General features: G+C 37.5%; 1 protein-coding gene across 5 annotated transcripts in view; it reads left to right on the top strand.

The window, feature by feature from the left end:
* The window catches only part of LOC132827125 (lysine-specific demethylase 2B-like), a 219,067-nt gene that overhangs the window by 24,809 nt on the left and 174,558 nt on the right, over positions 1-19,700 (top strand). For all 5 annotated transcript variants that reach the window (XM_060843632.1, XM_060843630.1, XM_060843629.1 and 2 more), the window contains exon 4: positions 525-571. In XM_060843632.1, coding sequence (XP_060699615.1) covers positions 525-571 — 47 coding nt within the window. The remainder of the gene's footprint in view (positions 1-524; positions 572-19,700) is intronic.

Genomic DNA, 19,700 nt, shown 5'->3' with positions numbered 1-19,700 from the left:
AAGTGGAACCTGTTTCTGTCACCGACACCCTGTCTAATATACTGTAAATTTTAGTGTTTTAGCATATAGCAGAAGATCGTATTTCATTACGCACACCCCTCGCCTTATAATGAAAGTCAATTATGTAAGGAATAAGATTTGTTCTATTCATGCTGAATTCACATCTCCATGTTAACACAGCAGTTATAGGTCAGTGATTGTATGTCGGTAGCTGGGATGACACACGATCGATTAAGCAGCCTTTGGATTCCTGGAGCCCAGAGTTCAATCTTGGGTTCGAGTTGGAAACGTCCGATTAGGCAAAGCTAGCGCCCACCCGAGCAATGTGAAGTTATCAATAAGTGCTGAAAATACAACCCCCGCCGACTTGGGCAAACAAAGCAAATAGCTATGCCTTTAATAGTAATGACGAAGGTTGGGGATTAGCCTTTCGTTTTCCCACGTTTAATCATGTTTCAAAACTTTTTTTTGCATAACCCCGAGATTGAGACTAAACATTCTAATTTCTTGTCTTCTAACCACAGAACACCAGATAGCGATTTCAGTGTCAGAGATGTAAAACTATTTGTTGGTAAGTGAACCTTGCGATGTACAAAGTTGAATTATTTTGTTGCTTGCAGTATGATTCCTTTAAATATATTACATTTAATGTAATTAGCCGTCATAAGTGAAGGCCAATTATATCTTAAATGTTTCTAAATTCTACAAGTGTTTTCTGTGCAGGAACTGTAACGCAGGATTTTGATTAACTGACAAAGTCACTTTGAGTATTATGTATAAAGTAAGACAGTTAAAGATGTTTATTCAGTTATAATTAGGGACATAGTTCTAAAATATTGCCTCCACAACGCATATTAGTGGCTGAAGGATTAAATGCTGAACGTCCAGTCTGCAAAATCGTTTTTGAATGAGAGTTTTAGTAATTGTGAGTGCGCTTCAGTGGAAACACCTCTATCATTTTTATCTTGATCAGTCATATAACAAGTTTTGAAGTATTGTTCTGTTTTGTGCTTTCGTGTTGTTTATATACATAAATTTGAAGTTGCAAGTTAATATACAATCGTTACATTATTTGTTATGATTGTACAGGTTGGTTTTGAGTATGTTTTGGCATAATTAAAAGAACAGGTATGGGCTATTCAGCCCCTTAAGCCTATCCTGCCATTAGGTTAGACTGTGGCTGATTTATGCTTTAACTCCATTTGCCTGCTTTATATTCTATATTCCTTGATAGCCTTGACTATTAATAATGATCAACTCCTGTCTTAAGTTATAATTGATCCTCTTTCCTGAAGTTTGGTGCACAAAACTGAGCACAATATTGCAGGTGAGATTTAACTTAGGCTCAGTACAATCGAAACATTACTTTCTCACTTTTGTATTTCAACCCCCTGAATTAAAACCCAACAATCTATTAACACTTGTGGATTTTTTTTGTGTCTGTGCCCTGGCTTTTGGAAACTGGTAGCATGATTCTAAATCAGGTTCAGGTTGAACTTAAGAATGAACTAAGGTCAAGGCATGTGACTGTTCTACCACTCAAGTTTGGCTATATATGGTACATCACTACAATACAGTATGGAGCTGGAGTTTTTAAAAATTGCAAGCATTCAATTTAGGGTTGGAGGGTTTGAGCCATAAGGAGAGACTGAATAAGCTTGTTCTATTTTCCCTGGAGCAAAAGAGGCTGAAGGGTGATGTCACAGAGGCTTATAAAATCATGAGGAGATTTTCTCTGGGGTGGGGGAGTCCAGAACTAGAGGGCATAGGTTCAGGGTGAGAGGGGAAAGATTTAAAAGGGGCCTAAGGGGTAGCGCTTGAGCTGGCAGGGGAAGTGGTGAAGGTTGATACATTTACAACATCTAAAAGGCATCTGGATGGGTATATGAATAACAAGGATATAGGGGATATGGGCCAAGTGCTGGCAAATGGGACAAGATTAGGTTGGGATATCTGGTCAGCATGGACAAGTTGGACCGAAGGGTTTGATTCTGTGCTGTCCATCTCTATGACTAATTATATTGCCTGTGTGCTTCGTAAACTTATGGAAAACATTATTCATGTTCAAATGTTCAATAAAAACAGTAACTGGGAGAATTGTCTACATGTGCATGCAAGCCCATTATTGAGTTTTCATATAGGTCAGTGTATGGCGAATGATCTCAAAACAGTAATGCAGTATTATTGCAATCTTAAAAAAGTACCATATTACAACATGTTTTAATCACTCAATGAATTTATGTATAATAAATAAAAAGATTAAGCAAAATGAAAACTGTGCAATACCTATAAAATTTTAATTCAATGTATATAAAGCCATGCCACTGAATTAGCCTTTAAATGTTAATGTGTTTATATATAATTGACTACTTTCTATCAATTTGGCTTGGTTTTGTTATAGATGTGTTTCACCAGTAAAGTAATATTCATATGCTGGAAGAAGTGGTGGATTTGAACAGTTTCCAAATCATTTTAACGTTGTTCTTCTGATGTTTTATTACCCCATGAATGTTAGATTTCTTTATCTTCATCTTCTTGAGTTTTCTGCCTGAAGATAGCTCTGACCCACATTAACAATCAGAAGGTTATAAAATCAGAGGACATAGGAGCATGAGTAGGTCAATCAGCCCTTTGAATCTGCTTTTCTGTTCAGAATGATCATAGTTGATGTGATTTGGCCTTAACTCCATTTTCCTGGCTGTCCCCATAAAGCTTGATACCCATGTAGAAAATATAGCTGTCTAACTTGGCCTTGTATATTGCAGTCCCAATCAGCTTAACCTTTTCATAAGATGATTCCCTCATCCTGGAATCAGGTTAGCGGACTTACTCTGAACTATTTCAGATGTAAGTATATCCCTCCTCAAGTAACAAGATCAGAACTGTACCCTGTGCTTTAGATGTGATCTCACCAATGCCCTGTACAATTATGGCAAGATGTTCCTATTTTTATACTCCATTCCTCTTTCAATAAAAGCCAACATTGCATTTGCCTTCCTAATTATTTTCTGTACCTGGATGCTAATTTATTCATGATTCCCTCTGCACTGCAGCATTCTTCAGTTCTTCTCCATTGAAGTGACATTCTGCTTTTTTATTCCATCTTTCAAACTGGACATCCTCATATTTTCCCACATTACACTTCATTTGCAAAGTTTTCACACACTCATTTACCCTATCTATAGCGCTCTGGACTTTTGGAACCTTCTTCATAATTTATGTATGTTAACCAATTTTTAAATAGTATCCAAATTAGTCAACAATAAACAAGGTCAGACCCTTGATTCAATTCATTCCTGAATTGAGTAGAGGTCTTCTATTCATATTTTTCCAATCTTTTGGAATCTTTTCCAGAATCTAGGGAATTTTGATAGATTACACCAATACATCTTCTAACTTTGCAACCATTTCTTTTAAAACCCAGATTTTAGGGCATCAGGTCCAGAGACTTCTCTGTATTTGGTCACATTAATTTTCTCGGTACGTTTTTTCTTGGATCATAATTATTTCAAGCTTATCCCTTATCTTTGCCTTGATTTTCCACTATTTTTGAAATGTTTTCATGTCTTCTGTCAATACAGAGACAAAACACTTGTTCAAAGTATTGGTAATTTTCTTGTTTCCTGTTAGTAATTCCTTTGTCTCATCCTTAAGGGACCAATGCTTATTTTAGCTACTCTAATCATCTTCCATAATATAAGTCTGTTCTTGCATTTCTTTAGTTTTGGCTCATTGTCTAATTACTCCCTTTACTTTTTAAAAATTACCCTTTGCTGGTTTCTCAAAAAAATCCTAGTCTTCTGACCTACCATTATTCTTCAGACATTTATAGGCTTTTATTTTCAATTTTATATCTTCCTAGCTGCATTAGTTATCTACAGATAACAATTGAATGCCTGTAGGCAGAGCTCTGTACATGAAAGTAAGACCTGTGCTCTAATTATCTAGCAGAGAATGATGTTGAATGATACCAAAGCAAAGTTATGTTGTTAAGTATCTGCAACCTCTGATTTCAAGCAACCATAAATGTCAATCTATGAAACTTCCAAGAACGGTGGTTGACATGTATGGTTAAGTAGAAAATGTGAACTGTTATTTTGATGTGCGAGGAAAAAAGCCATTTTAAATTGACATGATCCAGTTTATTAAACAAATTAATTGTGGAAAAAACAACTTTTTTTAACCACAGTTAAAATGTTCTAAAACCTGTTCATTGAATTTTTTCTGAGTCACTTATGTTGTGGCATCATTGTAAATATCCTCTCCTGTGGTTTTTGGTTTTAGAATCAGCCGTTCTGAATAAATTATCTTGTTCTCCATCCGCTGGATTGGATGATCTGTGTTTTTTTTTGAAAATCATCTGATGATAGTTTGTGCATAAAAAGCATTTAATGATCTGATGACCAATCTGCATAAAACACCAAATGGAGTGTTCTGTATATATATATCTACTGTTCATCAAGGGTTTCTCCATCAACCATATACCTATTCCACACTGCATGGGCGTAATCCTTGAATGTCTTTTTGAGGCACGCATTCAAAGATTGAAGTAGGGATCGTTATATCTATTATTATAACTGCAGTACAGATGTTATTTATTTCTCGATCCACTGTTTGTATGGGATTTGAGTATATCCCACACTGATATTATGTGTTCTTTATGTAGACCACTTGAGCACCTATTCTACGCATTATCAATCCATCACTTAACTTTATCTGCATCCACCTGACCTTTACTATGCGCAAGCACAAAGACTCTGGTAGGGATCTTGACTTTTGGTGTGGTTTTATCTTTAAAATATACCATGGACTTTCATTTGTTTAGTCACCTATGCAGGTTTGTACCATAGAGAAGTATATCATGACCTGTTATTTTCACAACAACTATTTTAGAACCCTTCCACTTCACGGTTTAGTTGCTGGGCCTATTGAAATTCAGAGGCATTTCATATTGCAGATGTGACATAATAGTAATCATGTTTTTCCTGCTGCCCAACGATGAATTGCTAGAAACTGGTCATTTTTGTAGTCTCTGATTGATCTCCAACTTCTGCTGCAGCAACATGACATTGTTTATTTCTTAAAAATGGCTAAAGCTGTTGTCATGAAATCTTTGCTAAATTTGGAATTTGTTTTTTGGCCCACAAATGCATGTATCTGTATTGGTTTCAATGTTATCAGATATGCATTCTGATGATTTTCAAGGACCCATTCCATTATATGGACATGGTCTCTATGGACTTCAGTAAGGCGTTCAACAAGGTTCCTCATGGTAAGCTGATTAGCAAGGTTAGATCTCATGGAATAAAGGTAGAACTAGTCATTTGTATACAGAACTGGCTCCAAGGTAGAAGACAGATGGTGGTAGCGCAAGGTTGCTTTTCAGACTGGAGGCCCACGATCGCAAGGATCAGTGCTGGATCCACAGCTTTTTGTCATTTATATAAATTATTTGGATGTGAACATAGGAGGTATAGTTAGTACGTTTGCAGAAAACAGCAGACAGTGAAGAAAGTTGCCTCCGAGTATAACAGGTTCTTGATCAGATGGGCCGATGGGCCAATGTTCCATTGGGGAGGGGAATGGCAGATGGAGTTTAATTTAGACAAAAGTGAGGTGCTGCATTTTGAAAAGCAAATAAAGACAGGTCATTCCACTTAATGGTAAGATCCTGGGGAGTGTTGTTGAACAAAGAGATGTTGGATTAGTTTCATAGTTACTTGCAAGTGGAGTCTCAGTTAGATAGGATAATGAAGAAGGCAGTTAGTATGCTTTCCTTTATTGGTTAGAGCATTGAGTGTAGGAGTTGGGAGGTCATGTTGCGGCTGTACGGGACCATTGGTTTGGCCAGTTTTGGAATATTGTGTGTGATTCTGGTCTCCCTCCTATAGGAAGCATGTTGTGAAACTTGAAAGTGTTCAGAAAAAATTTACAAGGATATTGCCAGGGTTGGAGAGTTTGAGTATAGGGAGAGGCTGAACAGGCTGGGGCTGTTTTTCCTGGACCATTGGAGGCTGAAGGGTGACCTTATCGAGGTTTATAAAACCGCTAGGGGCATGAATAGGGTAAATTTTAGGTATATTCCTAGAAGATCTATTCCCTGGTTTTGGGGAGCCCAGAACTAGATGGCATAGATTGAGGACGAGAGGGGAAAGGTTTAAAAGGGACCAGAGGGGAAAGATTTAAAAGGCACCTAAGGGGAAACTGTTTCAAGCAAAGCTAGTGCACATTGCCAGAGGAAGTGGCGAAGGCTGGTACAATTACAACTTTTAAAAGGCATCTGGATGAGTATATGAATAGGAAAGGTTTAGAGGGATATGGGCCAAATGCTGGCAAATGGGACTAGATTAATTTAGGATATCTGATTGGCACGGAAGAGTTGGACTAAAGAGTCTGTTTCTATGCTGTACATCTCTATGACTATATGGTTCTCAAGATCAGGGTAGTGGCTGATTCCTGCTCTCAAGGCAAAATTGGTCTTGAGCACTAACTTCAGGGTGGATTCCTCCTCCTTCCATTCTTGCATCAACTTTTCATTAATGCCGAATTCCTTCACTACTGCACATTCAGTTGATATGTTCTCAATTATTATGACTTATAACTTGAAACCACTTTCATACTTCATACGTTTTTTTGGAAAACACAGTTCTCTTTGGCATTTGCCCAGCAGGGTTTGATTGTCTGAAAATCCCACATGTCTTCACAGTCCATATCATCTGCTTGACTCCTTCTAACTAGTTTTAAGATTAGTATTGCACTGTCGTGGCTAAAAGGAATGGTTGACCTATATGCCAAGTATATACAAAAACATAACTTTTGAGGCTTGAAGATGCATTGTATTAAACACTGGATCAGTTTATACACCATGATATTTGATGGTATCTATTATATAGAATGGCAGTCCAGTGAATATTAAAAGGAGAATGAATTAGTTCATTTTGAAACAGAATGTTCCTTGTGAGCGTGCTTAATTTTACTCTTAAAATCTCACCATCCCTCATTTCCGAGCCCTTTTTTTGTTGGGTAATTTGATGAAGCAGTAACCACTTTATGCCTAATTGGATCTTCAACTGCTTTAAAAACGCCTGTGATCCATGTGAGAATGGTGTTGGGTAGGGAATTGCAGGATTTGATTGGCAAATTTCAATAAGTCAGGATTATGTGAGATTTTGGTGTGATGTTGTTCCACAGTGCTACTACTCTTGTCCTCCTTGTGTAGAGGACATAGCATTAAAAGCTGGAGTTGATGTAAGTACAATTAATTTCTGTAGGTCGCATGTACTTCAGCCACAGTTGGTTGGCGTTTGAGGAACTAAATTGAGTTAAGCAAAATGCCACCAGTACCTGGCTCCCACAAACCAAATTTTCTTTTCCCCAAACACTTCAACATTAAGAATTATTGAATTCCTTTTGTTTTTAGAGCAAGTACTAATAATTAAATCAAGCAAGATACTAATTTCAACCATTTCCAATCCTATTCGTAAGTGGCAAACATGAACAGTTTTAATTCTTGACACAATTGTAGAATCTGCAAATTACTAATTATAAACAGGTTTGTGATGGTTCCAAAGACTTTTGCCTTGTTTTTGGAGAGTAGGTTCTTGAGTCCCTGCTTCCATATATTCTGGTTTTGGATGGTATTCACAAAAGAGGTTTTTAAGATGGGCTGCTCACTTTGGGTGAGAACCAATTTACATAATTCCTGCTTCGAATGTTTCTCAGTTTTCAGAAAAAAAAACAAAGCCTATGTGTGTAATTGGAACATTTAGTGATTCAAAATGTAGGATTTATTTCTTGCTTCCAACTCCTAGAATTTTATTATAAATTCAAATATTTTTTATGTTGTTTTGTTTTACAGCATCATTATTCTTCTGCATATTGTGTTTGGTTTTTGTATGCCTTTTGCTGTTTTGTTTTGCAAAATTTTAGTTTGTTCGTGAGACCATAAATTTTGAAAAGATCTAAAATGACATGAATCCAGAAGTGAAGGTTAAGCAATGTTAAACTGGGATTGTCAAGACTTGAGAATTGTAGGAGTAAGCAAGGAGTTAAAAATTTTTAAACTTGGTAACAGGATGATGTTTTACATAGTTCTAGCATTATTGTGAATTCACAGTCTTGTACTGCACACCAAGTTTGCTCTCAACACTGTAAGGACATATGGATGAGCAGTCTGTTGGATGATACATTTAAAGCTAGGAAGGCAGAAGAAAATAAAAATTTGAGGATTATTGACCATAATAGATTTTCTGAAAAGTGTAATTATCAAATAACAATGAGAGATGACTAATTGATTTTAATTTCAATAAAGCTTGCAGCTTAGATTCCCTTGGGATGACTGATTGTCACAGGAACCAATTAATAGCAGGTCAGATAATTAACTTCAGGTCACCTGGGACAATGTGTTGAATAACATTGTCACTGGGTTTACATTCAGAGAGCAAGTGGAAAGTGTTTTGAAAGAATTGAACCACTTTTTAGTGCTTTTTCTCATTTATTAAAATTTCATGACAGCAGGATTTCTAAATTTTTGGTTGAGCTGTTGGAAAGTCAGAGTTTTTAAAGCATGGAAAGGATCCATCATATCCATGTCAGTCATCAAACAACTATCTATTCTGATCCCATTTCCCAGACCTTGGCCCATAGTCTTGTATGCAATGGCACTCCAAGTATTAGAAAAATGAAAAGTGTTTAGACTCTTATTTAGTGCGAATGACAGTTTTCTCAAATCACTTGTTGGTACATGTATGTCGGTGTGTTGTTGAAAAAGCAGCTGGGGAGAAATGGCCAATACAGATGTGTTTGATCTTTTGGATTTTTGTTTTCAAAATGAATTATACAGAGGATGATCTCCATAGTATAATGTATTGTTGAGAAGAAAGAGTGGAGACAATTATAAATTATTTTAGACATTGATTATAAAAGAGCTGACTTAAGTCACACCACCATCTATTATTCATTTGCTGCAGGCAACAATTCTGACATTGCTAACTAAATTACAATATAATTGAAGATAGTTTTATCATCACCAGATTAACAGACAGCACCTACAATGCTTACAATTGCTGGAGATGCAAATGTAAATAACTATTGGGATCCGCACATTTTCTGATGGAACCATTAGTGAAAGTTCGCTACAGGAAATGAAAATTTGCAAGTTTGCAGACGGATAGAGCTGTGGAGCTCCTCTTGTCGTGTAAATGGAATGGAATCCACTGTGCTAGCATTCTTGATTTACTAAAGAGTTTGTTTTAACTTAATTCCTCGAGATTAGATAATACGTTGAAGAAATAGGAGCTGCCTTAAAGAAGAAGGCAGTTTACAGTTTGAAAATCATTAGCTGAATTTCTGTAGAGAAGGATTGGATAGTGATGTCTCTTTATAATAATAATCAGAGCATACATAATCTTTTTCTTTAAAAACTCACATGACAGAAAGTAAATCTGGATTTTGTTAAAGCTGATCAGATGAGAATCCTTATTTTAGTTTTCATTTTCACAAGGACAGCAAAGAAATTTTTCTCAAAGCTGAATTCAAAGAGCAAAAGACAAAACATGTTTTCCATTGTGATACAAAAATAATAAACATGTAATAGCAATATGATGTAATTATGGCATTGGACAGGTAACCTGGCGATAGTGAGTTTAAATTGCACCATTTGTGAAATTTAATTCAGTGGAGAGTTCTGAATTTAATGAATTTATGGGCTGGCATCAAGAAATAAATTGCCATGGTAAATGCCATGTTCTTATTTTTAAAGAACGCATCTGCCAATCACCAATGTGGTTTATTCATGTCTTCACTGTCACATTATGTGCTGTGGTCAGTCAGAGACAGTATGCTAGCATTGTTCAAACACTGAGAATAAGTGAAATGCTGTAGCTTGTATTTGTTACAACTGAATAGTATTCCATTTCTAATAGTTCATTTGCTGCTTTGGACAGTCTGATGAGCCCTGTTTTGGGGAGGGGGGGTGAGGTCACCTGGCACTGTTTGATACACTATTGTAATTCTTGCATTTTGCTGCTTGTTCCAAAAAGCAGTGGTTAAATATAATTACAGTGCAGAAAAAATGAAACCTAGCAAAAGATAAAACTGGAATTCACCAGGACTGGGAATGAGGGCAGTGTCTGGGTCAGCTGGTCAGGGTGGAGACAGTTGGTAGACCTTTGGAAAATACAAACAGAAAACCGGCATGGGATCAAGGAAAATGATAAAGCAGTTGCAATATGGAAAAAAGGACTAGGGGTACAGCTAGACACATTGACAAGGATGTGGGTACATGAAGTGAAGCAAAGATAATTGCATCTTGTGGAAGATAGAAAGTGCGTGCAGCGAGACCTTTGTTAAAATTGCGCAAGCCAGTCTGATCAGGTGCTTCCACCTCAAAAAAAATTGGGGAAAAGAAACACAAAATAATTATCCATTTGTTTTTCCAGATTTTTCTTCCTTATTTTGTTATCTTGATCTCAGACTTTGCACTTTTGTAAATCTGCATCGTACTCTAGATAAAAGCTTGATATTGTTTCCGTAGTTCAAATCGTGGTATTGCATGCAACACTAACTGATGAGAAGGTTTTAGAAAGGGGTCATGACCTCTTGGTTCTTTTTTTACTTCACATCTTGTAGCAAAAGTAGTGTCGTAATTTAAACAGATGCTCCTGATGGGAAACTGATCTGTCAGACTTGGGTTGCCTATGTTACAATTATAGTAATTATAACGAGGTCAGCCAGCTGGACCTCATAGAATATGAGTTTCATGATTGGGGCTGGTAAACCTGTCCAATCAGGGAGTCCTGGCTGACAGATAAAACAGGAGTGTCAGACATTCTGGCACCGGGAGCTAGCTCTGAGGGAACTGGACCGGGGTAACAGACTTTCCAAATGTAAATAAAGGGTGACTTGGTGGCCTCTGTGGATTTATTTCAACAATGTGCCTGGTTTTACTTCACCTTGGCTTAAATGTGTAAAATGGATGCTCAATCTAATCTTGTCAGTTTCCTACTGAGTAGCTTTGGTGAAAATGACTCTGAAATTCCATCAGCATTTTTTTTCTTCAGGAATTGATAAAGAAATTTGCATTGCTGGAACAGATTTTGTTCAAAATATTATCAGTTGATATGCAAATTGATATACATTTGTTTCATGTGAGATCATAACTATGTTAGTTTGCATTGTTTCTCTCTAAACCTAGATTTCTTTGCCTTTGAAAAAATTCCCCTCTTAAGTAGATTTGTGTTGAAATTCCCCCACATGTTTTCCAACTCTGTGCAATCTCCAAGGGCTCTGCATTCTTCCAGTACTGGCCCTTTTTTTTTATCCCACTCTCCCTTCCCTCTAGCTTTGGTAGCTGTCCCTATTGCAGTTTCAGCTGTAAGCTGTGGAATTCTCTCATTAAATCTCTTTACTTCTCTATTCCCCTTTTGAAACCATTCCTTTTTTTTTGACACTATTGTATGAGTCAAGTTGTAGCTTATCCGATCAAAGTGAAACTCCTCCAGGGGATCTTGCAGCACTTCTGTGCTGAATCTACTAGTCCCTCTAAATCCAGCATTGATATTGACATTTTAGGAAATACCACTTCATAACGATGTTAAAGCTATGTACAGTAACTGAAATGCTGCATTTGTTACAACTGAATAGTATCTCATTTCTAATCGTTCATTTGCTGCTTTGAACAGTCTGATTTGCCCTGTTTTGGGGAGGGGGGTGAGGTCACCTGGCACTTAGGTTGCAGTGTTGTATGTAGTGTAGTGGTGCAGATACTCATGTTTAGTATTAGGAGTTTTATTTTAATGTTGTTTTACACCAGGAGTGACATAGCGTTGCATGACCCGATATGCACTGTTTTCGAGTAGCCTCATCTGTTCGCTATGGTTACAGTCCCAAATAGTCCTTCTTACTCAATGACTGTCTCCCTTGCTGCCTCTTCAGCTTAAGGATCACCTACATAATGAAGTTGCTTTCACTCGCACAGTCTTCCCTTGTGCTCTCCTGCTTGCTCTTGAGCTATTTTTTTCTGCATCGCATTGCTTATTTCCCAAGGGGGTTCAAGAGAGGGATTTGGGGAGGAGGAATGTTGGCCAGCAACTGAGAGGTTCCAATAACACAACGGATGGCAAGTGGGTCTTCGACAAGTACAGTTGGCGATAACTAAAAGGGCCAGTGTGTGTAAGTGGTGGGCAAACTTTGATTGACAAACCTTTTATGAATATATGAATTTAGCAGTTTAATATATTTCAACCTAAGAGGGATGTTTTAACACTTATCGGAGGATAATAGTTCTGCAATGCTTAATTATAGTTTTTGTATTGATTGTGATGTGCAGATCATACTTGCGAAGTGTTGTTTCACTTGAAGTTGCACTTTTAGGGTTGCCACTATAGTTACTGTATTATCACTACCTCAAAGGGAGAATGTAAATATGAGTACAAAGTAATGTTATATCCACAGTCAATGAGCAAGTGAAAACAGGTGAATATTTCTGCAATTAAAACAATCAATGAATTAAATAAAATAATTTATTGTTTTGTTAAAATAGTATTTGAAAGATTAGAAGTCTTTTTTAAGACAAGAATGAGTAATATTTTTCATATGGTTGCTTTAGTTACTCTTACCAGGAGACTTACTGAGTTTGCATGGCAAACAGAATGTAGTGAAGCCAATAAAATCAAAGTGCATGTTTGCATGCTCAGGGCATAAATTGAAGACATTGACGTTTGGGTTTTAGGATTCAGTCTTTTTCTATTTGGCAAGATGTTATTGCTTTTGCATTGGTAGCCAGAGAAACTGTTTACATAGGCCTTCGTTGTTTCCTTGCACGATTTTATTTGACTTCAATGAGGATTGTGGCAGACAAAATATGAAAAATGATTTTGCTGTCCTTGTGCTAAGTAAAACATGGCAATCATTTGAGATATCTTCATGACATTTTTTCTCAATTTGCCTTTCTGTAAGAGTATATTTAAATAGTTTGAAACTTTTATTTATAGTTAATATTTGAAGCGACCTGAATTGCCAAGGGATTTTGTGTATAGCTATCCTTTTTTAAGGTGAGATATAAATTTGTTTGGTGTATGCTTTTAATAACACAATGAAGAATTTCTGTGGATTATCTATTTTGTTGGAAGGACTATAAAAAGATTTATTTTTAACTTTATCAGCTGAATAGTTTTAAACGTCTTGATTGGGTTTAATCTAAATAGAATAACTGCCTCTCATTAGACTGCTTGTGCTGTAAGTGGTTTTACTTGGCATCCAAAAGGGGGGGAAGAAGGTCCAGTACATTATGTCAGAGTGGTAGGATGCAGCTTGCTGCCTACAGGTTCTTGTGAATTCCTGGCAACTGCGACAGCAAGGGACTTGTCACAATAAAGATAAGAATGTGTCAATTATAATTTCCTACAGCTATTAATTAGGATTGTGAATATATGGGAAAGATTTTTTTGTTATCGGGATCTTGGGTTCCGAATAACAGGGACTTTACTGACATTAACAATTGGAAAGAAATGATGGATTAGATGCTTCATTCAAGCTAGTTCAAAATTTAGATTATTGATAAAAACAGAATTGTCTATCCTGGCCAGAAATACCGTTAGGGGTTGTGAACAGCCCTGGCTGCTTGTTTTGACAACGCACATTTGTCTTGTGGCAGTGATGAGTTGGGTTCTTCCAGCTGCTGCTAGTATTTTGCATGCAATGGGAAGATTCAGGTAACCACATTCCCCCATTCTGTGTGTGTGCCAAATACTGGTGAGATTACTCGTACTTCAGAAAGAACTTCTTTTAAAAAATACACTTTCAACCTTGTAAAATTCTCAATAACTATCGCTGTTTAATAGGCATAATTTACCTATTTTACAGAAAGGCATGCTGTGCAGTAATTTTGAGTAAAATATCTGTCCAGCTTTTCCAATCAAGAGGATTATGTGAAATTTATTTTGCTGATGCTAGACTTTATGCTGCCCTGAGGACATCGACAAGGAGGACTCACTATGGCTGATGGTACTTCGACAACCCAGTTTCTTTTTCCCTGGAAAAGTGCCCAGCATCTGTTCACCATCTTTCTGTAATTATATAGTGAGATCAGGACAACCACTGGGGCTGCATGGCCACAAGCCCACTTCCAACCATTCTCTAGCTTCGTATTCTGTAGATCTGTATGATTGTGCATATTATTTTTAAATCATGCGTTACAAGTGGATTGTTACAGATTTAAGAAGCATTAAGCAAGATTTTAATGAATCTGTAATAACAGTAGAATTATTTGCTGATTTGTTTTGCTAGTTGCTGAAACATTTTTACAAGCGTTTTTTCTCATATTTCCATGAATTAAGTTTTGCTGTCATGTGCTAGTGTAGCTCTGTTAATATGTACTGATCTTCCTTAGATTTCAGAGGAGATGTCAAACATAAACATTTTTACTAATAGGGAAACAAATTACACTGAATATACACAAACCCTCTTGAGAAAGATCTAAACTGGGAAATGCTTGTTGGAAGGTTGCTTAGTGTGGCCTCTTGGGTAGAAATAATGCAGTTGGAGTGAAGGGCGGTTGTTGTTGGAAAATGCATGCTTTGTAGGAAGTGGACTCTCTATATTTGAGATTATATACATGCACTTTTTCATCTGTCTTCTAAGTGAAACCCTACCTGCCCTTCCGAGACTGTTGTGATGGCAGTGTGACTCTTGTCATCAGATCTCTCCTTGTTCTCCAGTTATTCCTCTGTTTCAGTCCCTCTCTAGCACTGTATCCCCGTCTTTGAAGCATTTTACTTTGAGTTTTAATCTTTTTCACTAGCTTCCACTGAAATAGCACTTAAGTCCTTTCCCTGAAATACCTTTACTGCTTTCATCGCTCAACCTGAGCATGTACTCATCCTTGGTGATTTCAATTCAATTCATCCCTTTGTATTTTCTCAGCGATCGCTGCTTTCCTGTCCTTCTATTCTCTAATCGCTTCCTGCGTATAAACTGCCCAACACATATTCTCAGTCTTCCACATTCTACTTTCTGTAATCTGAAATACTCTAAAACCCTGCTTCCCCTGTCCCAATTTGCACCAAATCTCATCCACTCTTCATTCCAGGATTTGTTAACCTACCTTGACTCCCAGTTCTCATCTTCATGGCCATCCTGCCCCTCCCTATAAATGTAATTTGCTGTGCTCTGCCCTACGTCCATTTGTATTCTTTGCTCTCCTTAGCTCTCATCCCTTGTGCAACCCTGATTTAAATTGCTCCACCTTTGTTGGCCATGGCTTTTGCTACAAGGGCCTTAAAGTGTGAAATTCTTTCTCTGAATCTCTTCACTACTCCAACTCTGTCTCCTTTTGGACACTCCTTAAAACGTACCGAAGTTTCTGGTCATCTGCCCCATATGACTCCATTGTGGCTAACTGCCAAAGTTTGCTTTATCGTTCATCTGTGAATGGAATTACTTGGATTGTTTCATTATGATAACAATGCTTTGTAAATGCAAGTTATTATTGCTGCTATGCTTTCAGAACTGTAGTTGCCAGTCTGACAGTAAGATCCAGCATAAGCTTGCAGTAGTTTGAAATTTTATATTTTGGCAGTTGCGTACAGTCAGGTGAAGAATAAAACTACTCCACAAATTCTTGTCTTTTGTTTGTACTTCATTATTTGGATCTGAAGGTAAACAGTGATTTCCTAGTTTGTAGCCACATTGTTATGTCTGTGCTTACTCTTTAAAGGGTTATCCAGTTAGTTCCTTTCCCCTGTTATTTCCTCATAGCCCATCTGAATCCTTTACTGCGATCTGTTTGAATTCCTCAAATCTCACAAGCTGACATCAGTTTCTTCTCATTGACTGAAATCCATTTGTGTCTCAATTGTGTTACTACACAGCAAGCCACCCATATGTCCCCACACTGAACAAAAAAAAAGAACTGCAGATGCCGAAAATCAAAAACCAAGATGGAACTTCTTGTGGAGAAACTTCGCAGTCTGTCACCTCTTTTGGATCCAGTGACTCCTCTTCAGAACTGATTGTTGTTGGGAAAAGGTTGGTGTTTATACTGAAGAAGGGATGGGGCAAGGGGAGAAGTAAATGACAGTTGGAGATGGAGTCCAGGCAGAGAAGAAAACAGTTGGGTAGACACAGGACAGCGTGGGAGAGTGAATAGCTGTGGATGACAGTGGGTTGTTTGTGGTAACAGAACATGTGATGACAAGACCTGGTGTATGGAGGTTGGGATAATGCGCTTAAGCTCTAAAATTGTTGAACTCCGCATTTGCAAAAATGACCCTGAACATCTGGTTGTTTATTGTTGAACTCCACATCTGCAAAAATGACTCTGAGCATCTGGTTGCCTGCCATTTCAACACAGCAGCTTGATCCCTGGATAATGTCCTTTTCTCAGGTTTGCTGCAGTGCTCCAGCAAAGCTCAGCACAAACTAGAAGAATAACACTTTATTTTCCACCTGGGAACTGTGTAGCCTTCTGGACTCAATATTAAGATCAGCAATTTCTGAGTTTGAGCACCTTTTCCCATGTTCTTACCTCAATCCCCTCACACCAGGCCTTGTCATCACCTGGGCTGCTATCACACATGATCCTTTGCCAGTCACTGATGGTTTCTGTTGGCAGCTTTGATTCTCCCAGGCTGACCTTTACCCTTGCTTTGTCTGCCTTACTTTTTCTCTCTGGGCTCCATCTCCACCTATTGTTTACTCCACCACCCTCCCCATCTTTTCTTTAGTATATACATCAACCTTTTCCCAGCTACAGTCATTTCTGAAAAAGGGTCACTGGATTCAACTTAGAGGGAAAAATCTTGCTTGAGATTGCATTGTATGATGCCCCTTCCTGGGACATTAATGAGGTTGAATTTATTCTGTTTGTTATTTTTAACATTGATGTTGAATTCTTAAATTAAGTCATTTGTGAAACTTAAGTAGCAGTGTCACTGAAGTGATTTTGTACAAAGATTTTGATTAGCTTATTGATAATATTGTGCAGGTACCTGAAGGATCAAGTTAATATACTGCATATATGGGAAATTAAAAATTGTTAGCTTTATCCTAAGAAGAAAGTATTGTACAACTGGTTAGTTAAATGATTGTCCCGAATTCCAACCTGTCCTCTCAGATGGATGTAAAAGATCCCCCTGCACTATTTCGAGGGGGTGCAGCACATTTGTTTGTTTTCACAGCAGAAGATGTAGATCTTTTCTAATCAAATGCTCAGAAATGCTAGTACACACTTTTGGGCTGGTTGGACTTGAACCCAGGCCTCCTGGTTCAGGGATAGAAAGATTGTCACTGCGCTGCAGAAACCCTAATTTCTCTGCTTTGTCCTGAACAATATTCATTTCTCAATTGACATCACCAAAACAGATTCTCTAGTTGCTATAACTTTGGTTTTGGTTGGAACTTTCTGTCACAAATTGGCTGCTGTGTTTCCCTCATAAAAGAGTGACTACACTTGCATAAGGAATTAATTGGCTGTTAAACATTTTGGAACATTGAGGTTGGGGAAACAAGGGACACAAATGCCAGCACATTGTGGCTTCTAGTTAAGAAAAAAAAATGACAGGAACACAAAGTTATGTCTGAATGTCTTCCAATTCCTTGATGGAATGTTTCTTGATTTGTGCTGCTCAGTGAGATTAGGTTTATAAACTAAATTTATTCAGGTTGGAAAAGTGCCTTGCTCAAAACGATTATAGCTGTTGTAGTATTGGTGTACATAATATAGAATTGATAAAACGTGATGCATTTAAGAGAACGTTAGATAAACACGACAGAGAAAAGTATATAATATGCCAAATTATTGAGAAAGGGTGGGAGGAGCATTTGAGGTGCATAAATACTGATTATAGAACAGTTTGGCTGAATATTCTGCATATTAATTCCTTCTGTACAGTCATTTCATGGAGATCTACTTTATGGATTTTTTTTATCCAACCATCAGTTATGTTCCAGTTCTCATTAATTTATCAGGCTCAGCTCATCATTGCATCATTTAAATTACCATCTGGTTATTGTTAGCAGATGGCTTTGATGCAATCTTCTTTAATTGTTTCCATCTCTTCAATTTATTGTTTATTCCTCAACTTAGAGAACGAGATTGGTTGAATACTTAAAGCACAACTTAAATGCTGTTTTATGATAATTTACAGTTTTTAACTCAAAAAATAATTCTTACAATTTTAAGTCATTTTGAAACAATCAAATAACATTTGTCAATTTAGTGTCTGAATATTTTTTGTTTTATAAGAGAATCCTTATGACTCCTTATGTAAGGCTCCTCCACATTGGAAATATGTACTCACATTGTGATGCCAAAATGCTGAGTGTAGACAGTATCGTGCAATGGTAGGACATAAGCGTAACTTATCTCATTACACTGAGTTCCATTCCTTAGCATGGCAGTGCGACTGTTATAAGTTTGGATTCTAGCTTATCCCTTCAAAGAGAACCTATAGCTTTCCTATCACTACTGTACCTTTTAAATGAATGGTTGCTTGAATCTTTGGCTTTTAGTTGGGAGTCTCGAGTATTTTCTCTTAGTTTGAATATATTCTGAATTTTCATACTGGCTTTATAAAATTGAATTGAATTTATTGTCACGTGTACCGAGGCACATTGAAAAGCTTTGTCTTGTGAGCAATACAGGCAGATCAGAGTTAAGTAGCAAAAATAAGTAAATAATAAGTAAACAGCAGCAAAAACAAAAAACACAGGTGCAGGTAAATGTTAAGAGTTTGAGAGTCCATTCAATATTCTAATAACAGTAGGGTAGAAACTGTTTTAAACCAGCTGGTGCGTGTGCTGAGGCTTCTGTACCTTCTTCCTGATAGTAGAGATTGTAGATAAACATTGCCAGGTGGGATGCATCTCTGAGAATGCCGGTGGCCTTTCCTTGACAGTGGGCCTGGTAGGTGGGTTCTATAGCTGGGAGGTTGCCTTTTGTGATTGTCCGGGCCGAGTTCACCACTCTCTGTAACTGTCTTCGATCTTGAATGGTACAGTTGCCATACCAGGTAGTGATACATCCAGACAGAATGCTCTCAATGGTGCACCTATAAAAGTTAGCAAGTGCATTCGCCATCACTGCCTGAGGAAGAAGAGACGTTTTTGGGTCTTTGTAACTAGTGCGTCCCCATGAAGAGTTCAAGAAAGCATGTTGTGGGTGACCACTCATAGGAGCTTGACACTCTCCACTCGTTCCACCTCTGTGCTGTTCATGTATAGGGGAGTATGAGTAACATCCTGCTGAAAGTCAATAATGAGTTCCTTGGTTTTGCCGGCATTGAGAGCGAGGGTGGTATCAGTGCATATCTTTCCAGGTCTTCCACCTCCCATCTGTAGTCTGTTTAATCGCCATCTGAGATTCGACCGACTATGATGGTGTCTTCAGCGAACTTGTAGATGGCATTTGTTTGGATTGGAATTAGTATTATACAATACCCTGTTCTAAACCATTTCCCATCCAGAATGCTTCTGAGTTCCTTTCTACATTATTTTCCCTATTTTCATTATTCCACTGTTGGCTATGCCTTCATTGCAAAGGGCATTTGCAGCTATAATTTCTTCATTGAAGCGCTGTTACCCAACTCTCTGTTCTCCTTAAAATTTAATTCTTTCGTCAAGCTTTTGGTTATATGCCGTGATAACTCCTTATATACTTTAATGCAATTTTTTTCTTCAATAAGGTTCCTGTGAATTGACTT

This window comes from Hemiscyllium ocellatum, chromosome 24, assembly GCF_020745735.1.
Source record: "Hemiscyllium ocellatum isolate sHemOce1 chromosome 24, sHemOce1.pat.X.cur, whole genome shotgun sequence".
NCBI lineage: Eukaryota > Metazoa > Chordata > Chondrichthyes > Orectolobiformes > Hemiscylliidae > Hemiscyllium > Hemiscyllium ocellatum.
This window is presented reverse-complemented; position numbering and strand designations above follow the sequence as displayed.